The sequence below is a fragment of the Poeciliopsis prolifica genome, unplaced genomic scaffold (assembly GCF_027474105.1).
Source record: "Poeciliopsis prolifica strain line A6 unplaced genomic scaffold, Auburn_PproV2 SCAFFOLD006, whole genome shotgun sequence".
NCBI lineage: Eukaryota > Metazoa > Chordata > Actinopteri > Cyprinodontiformes > Poeciliidae > Poeciliopsis > Poeciliopsis prolifica.
The window spans coordinates 11,974,853-11,979,015 of NW_026562381.1; the positions used below are offsets into that span (position 1 = coordinate 11,974,853).

The 4,163-nt window shown below is 39.5% G+C and overlaps 1 protein-coding gene across 1 annotated transcript; it reads left to right on the forward strand.

Moving 5' to 3' along the window:
* The first annotated feature begins 457 nt into the window (after positions 1 to 457).
* Positions 458 to 3,647, forward strand: LOC129360357 (uncharacterized). Its single transcript, XM_055030529.1, has 4 exons — positions 458 to 1,080; positions 1,389 to 1,416; positions 1,516 to 1,608; positions 1,696 to 3,647. Exons 1-4 carry the CDS (start codon positions 859 to 861, stop codon positions 2,064 to 2,066), a joined length of 714 nt encoding a protein of 237 aa, XP_054886504.1. The 5' UTR covers positions 458 to 858; the 3' UTR covers positions 2,067 to 3,647.
* The last annotated feature ends 516 nt before the right edge of the window (positions 3,648 to 4,163 follow it).

Below are 4,163 nucleotides of genomic sequence, written 5' to 3' on the forward strand. Positions count from 1 at the left end.
AAAAATTTGGGAGAGCTCTTTCTTAAAACCTAAAATTTGGATTGATAATAAAATCATTTAGATTTTGACACTCTGTGAATCCATTAGCTCTTCTTTCTTAATCATGTTCATGGCAGCTGGATCCTGTTCCAGGAGTCACTATGTGGGAGGTGGTGTTTAACTCTGATGCATTAAAAAGCTGATATAACTATAAATCATTATTTCAAGAACAAAATAATTTTTTCTTTACTTTTTACCTAAGTGACAAAAGAAATATCTTTAGAAAAACTCAAATATGAAAAATCTTCAGCCTGTTCACACATTTGCTCGATAGAGAATAAACAACAAGCGAAAAAATAAAAAAAATATATTGCAAACAGAAATAGTGTCATAAAAGCAAACTGGGTGTTGGATTTGACACATATGTCTTTGTTGGTTAAATATATTGTGAGACTTAGTGTGATGCAATCAGTGCATAGTTTTTTAAAGTCTTCGAAATAAAATAACTCATCAAGTACATAGAAAGGCCATAAGCTCGTAAATCCAACTGAAGAATCCAGTTTGAGTATGCTGTCTGCATCAGAAACCACGTCACAATCTATTTACAAGCTTCTTTGTGAGGGTTGGGTTTTATTTAGTAGTGCAGAAAAACACTGCAATCAATGGAACCAAGTGAAACATACCTGCCATAAAGGAAGGAAGAGATGCTATGATGTATTTCACACGGCACACTTACGTCCTCCACAAAGGTCACAGCTCTCACAGATCTGAAGGGCTCAAAGCTTCCAGGAAGTACATGCAGAAAAACTCGTCTGCTTTGGGGAGCATCTGCTCAGAAGCGCATGGGATGTCACGGGCGACAGGCCGCTCCACTGCATCATGATCAACACCTACCAGACCAGCATGGCGCTGCCACAGGTGCCTCCGCCGGTGCCCCCGCGGCTCGGCAGGCCCGAGCCCATCCTCATCCCAACTCAGCTCCCATCGCCAGGCTACAGCAAGCCACTTCTGCGATTTCTGGTTTGTGTGGTGACGCTGCACTTGTTTCTGTCTGTTGGAGGATTTCTATACCTGTACTACAACGAAAGACAAATTGCACATGTAAGTAGCGCCGTGGTTTGTACAAAAGTTGTTTTGTTTTAAATCTAAAGCTGGAAACTTGAGTTTTCTTTAACTGGGGAGGCAGAAACTGATGCAGATTCACAGGTTTTGCACCATCTTTAGTCTCACCAAAATTTAGTGTGAGATGCACAGGAAATCCTCCTCTGTAAATGCAGCATACATGTCACAACTCGCATGCGGTTTTTGGCCTCATATTTAGCACTTTGCTAAAGTAGATTTATTTCAGTGTTGAGAATAATTATTTCTCTATTGTTCCACTGATGTTTAACTTTCTCTTGTTCTTGCAGGCAACCTATTCCTCACCACAAGGAAGAGGTAAATTGATTTTACTGATTGACGCTGTTCTGAGTGTAGAAGGAAAAGTCAATCAGATAAAGAAACCTGACATGTATTTGTGTTTTTTTCCACTTTTAGTTGGTTTTCCCCCCGTAGAAAAACAAGAAACAACCTACGGAGCTTTTGCACGCATGTTAATTGGAAAGCCAAATGCTACAATTGAGAAAAAATGTAAGAAAAAAAATCTCTCTTTTTTTCTTTTTATAGAAATCCAGTTATAATTAAAAAATAAAAAACAACTTTTACTGTTTTTTCTAGCTGGTTATCTTGAGTGGAGAATGGACCTCTCAGTTCGCAAGAGAATCAACTACTTTCACAAAAGCTGGCTGACTGTCCTGGAGCCCGGTGACTACCTCGTCTACTCCAGGGTGACCTTCTCCAAGCACAGCATCGCCCCGCTGACCGGCTGCATCAAGATGAGGAACAGCGAGACAGAAGCGGAGAAGGAGGTGACTAAGGCCCACTGCAGCCTGAGCGACAAGGACGGTTTGAGCCCTCAGCTGTGCACAGTTACGCTGCAGGACGTGATCACGCTGAGCAAGGGAAACCAGCTCGGCATCTGGGTGGAAAATCTCTCGCTTGTGGACTACGGAAAGCAATCGACGAGTTTTGGGATGTATAAGCTGTAGGAGCCGCATGGACCAGGACTCCAAAACAGGGATCTGTGAATGTGGATGGAATATAGATACTAAGAAGACTCTGCAGGAGTTAATCAACAAACTTTTGTGGAATTGAGAGACATTTTCAAACTATAATTTATTAAATAACATTGTCTATTTCTTTGTTATTGTCAGTGATTGCTTTGTATTTATTTATATAAATTGGACCATATGTAAAATAACTTTTATATTTAATCTGAATGATCTATTCTGGTTTTTTTGGGGGTGAGGCAATTACACATTTCAAGGATTAGTGCTTACATTTTCATTGTCCAGCAGCTCTTAATGGAGATTATTTGACAAAAAAACTCAAAATTTCAGAAAAACAGCACTTTTTAAATGTGATAAAGAACAGAAACTGCTCTGAACCACTGTGGTTTTGATTTTCTAGAGCACACAGCAGCAACTAGTGATGCACCTTCTCACGGTGACAAAGATAGACACTTGACTTGAAAATTATCTTTGGAAATCTGACGAGGTCAACTTTTTCTCTCATCACAGTTATCCTTTTTGTAATTTAACCTTCCAAATCAAATCAATGTATCTTGTTTCAGAATTCAAAAAATCCAACGACCCTTTCAGCTCTTTTTTAGGCAGGGCTGCCATGTTGGTATATTTTTTTTACTACAGGTCTTTATGGGTAGGGTGGCCCAGGTTTTGGGGAAAACCTGAGCATCTGACATCTATTTTTAGTTTTTAAGTTATGCAAACAGTGCTTCAAGTATGTTTTTTTATTGCTTTTTTCCAATGTCGATTTGGCGAGGTGCAGTAAAGAGATTTTTCACTGTATTTTAAAAAAACTGGAGAATGAATTTATGTCTAGACTGATTTTTTTTTTCTACACTGCGCAGAGATTTTTTAAAAGCTTTTTTTAATATGCGTATGAAAACACACAAAAGCTCGTCAAGATTTTCAAGTTCCGAAGAAACTGTTCGCCCAGGGAGGCAAGAATGGATATGAAAAAACTCTATGCCATCCATCTTGAGTCGTGACACTCATACCAGGCTCGCTTGGGCCTTTTTGTGTTCCTAAAATAGCTCCACTCTGCTTCTTCATGACTGTAATGTTTCCTTTTTAGTTCATAAGTACACCTGCAGTACTTGATGAGTAATTCAAAACGTCTGAGAGTATAGGTTGGCGAATAAAACGTGCTTTTCACATGGAGTACAACAGTATGGAAAGTGTGAATCTCTATGGAGGTGTGCAGATGCAGCCTACCCTTACAGCATGTCACTCCTTCCACTGTGCAAAAGGTTTCCTGAGAGCGAAGCTGAACAGCCTACAAATTCCTGCGCTGCACATGTGATGAACGTGGGGCGGAAAAGCCTGCCTGCCTGCCATCTGTGGATTTCCAGCGTGAAAATAGAAAACCTATTTCCATTGCTGTCATGGTTACAAACTGATTTTCAATCCAAAACTCTGCTTGTTATATTAAACTTTTAATAAAAGAACAATCAAACCAAACATACAGTAGAGAATGTCTAGAAAAAAAGGATAAAATACTTGCAACAATAATTGCATAGAACAAGCTTTAAAAAAAACAAACAAAAAAAACAACACAGTGGTGTGGAAATCAGATGAACTTCTTCCCACCAGTAAGTGCTCACAGAAGGTATTGGGACTTTCGAATTACAGTGTGTGGTGTTTAATGGAAACAGTCATTTTGAGGGGAGGTTGCGTCTCTGCAACATTATTAGATCATCTAGTCTGGCTGGTGAGACGAGATGTGCCTTTGAGCCTGAAAGTTGCACCTTTGCAGACGAACCAGCTGCATCAAAAGCTACACAGTGCTGAGAAGTTTCTGAACAGAGGTGCGTGCAAAAACTAGAAAAAAAAAACACACACACACTTCCCACAGAGCAACTGTGTCACAAATTCAACAATCTGGATCATTTGTGGATGGAAAACAATGGACCTCATTGTTTTTAATCAGGAAACGTCACTGAGTAAAGGCGAATAAAAAGCATGTGGATGAATTCATTCAGTCCTTAATATTGCAGGTTGTTTGAATCTGATGGCTGCTGGTTTTTACCCAGAAGTCTGTCAGTAAAGCAGTCACTTATTGCA

Excerpts from the sequence above, each read along its gene's own strand:
- LOC129360357 (XM_055030529.1), top strand. The coding sequence starts at position 859 with ATGATCAACACCTACCAGACCAGCATGGCGCTGCCACAGGTGCCTCCG. Across the intron at positions 1,417-1,515 it reads TTCCTCACCACAAGGAAGAG|TTGGTTTTCCCCCCGTAGAA; the intron begins GTAAATTGATTT and ends TTCCACTTTTAG. Across the intron at positions 1,609-1,695 it reads TGCTACAATTGAGAAAAAAT|CTGGTTATCTTGAGTGGAGA; the intron begins GTAAGAAAAAAA and ends TGTTTTTTCTAG.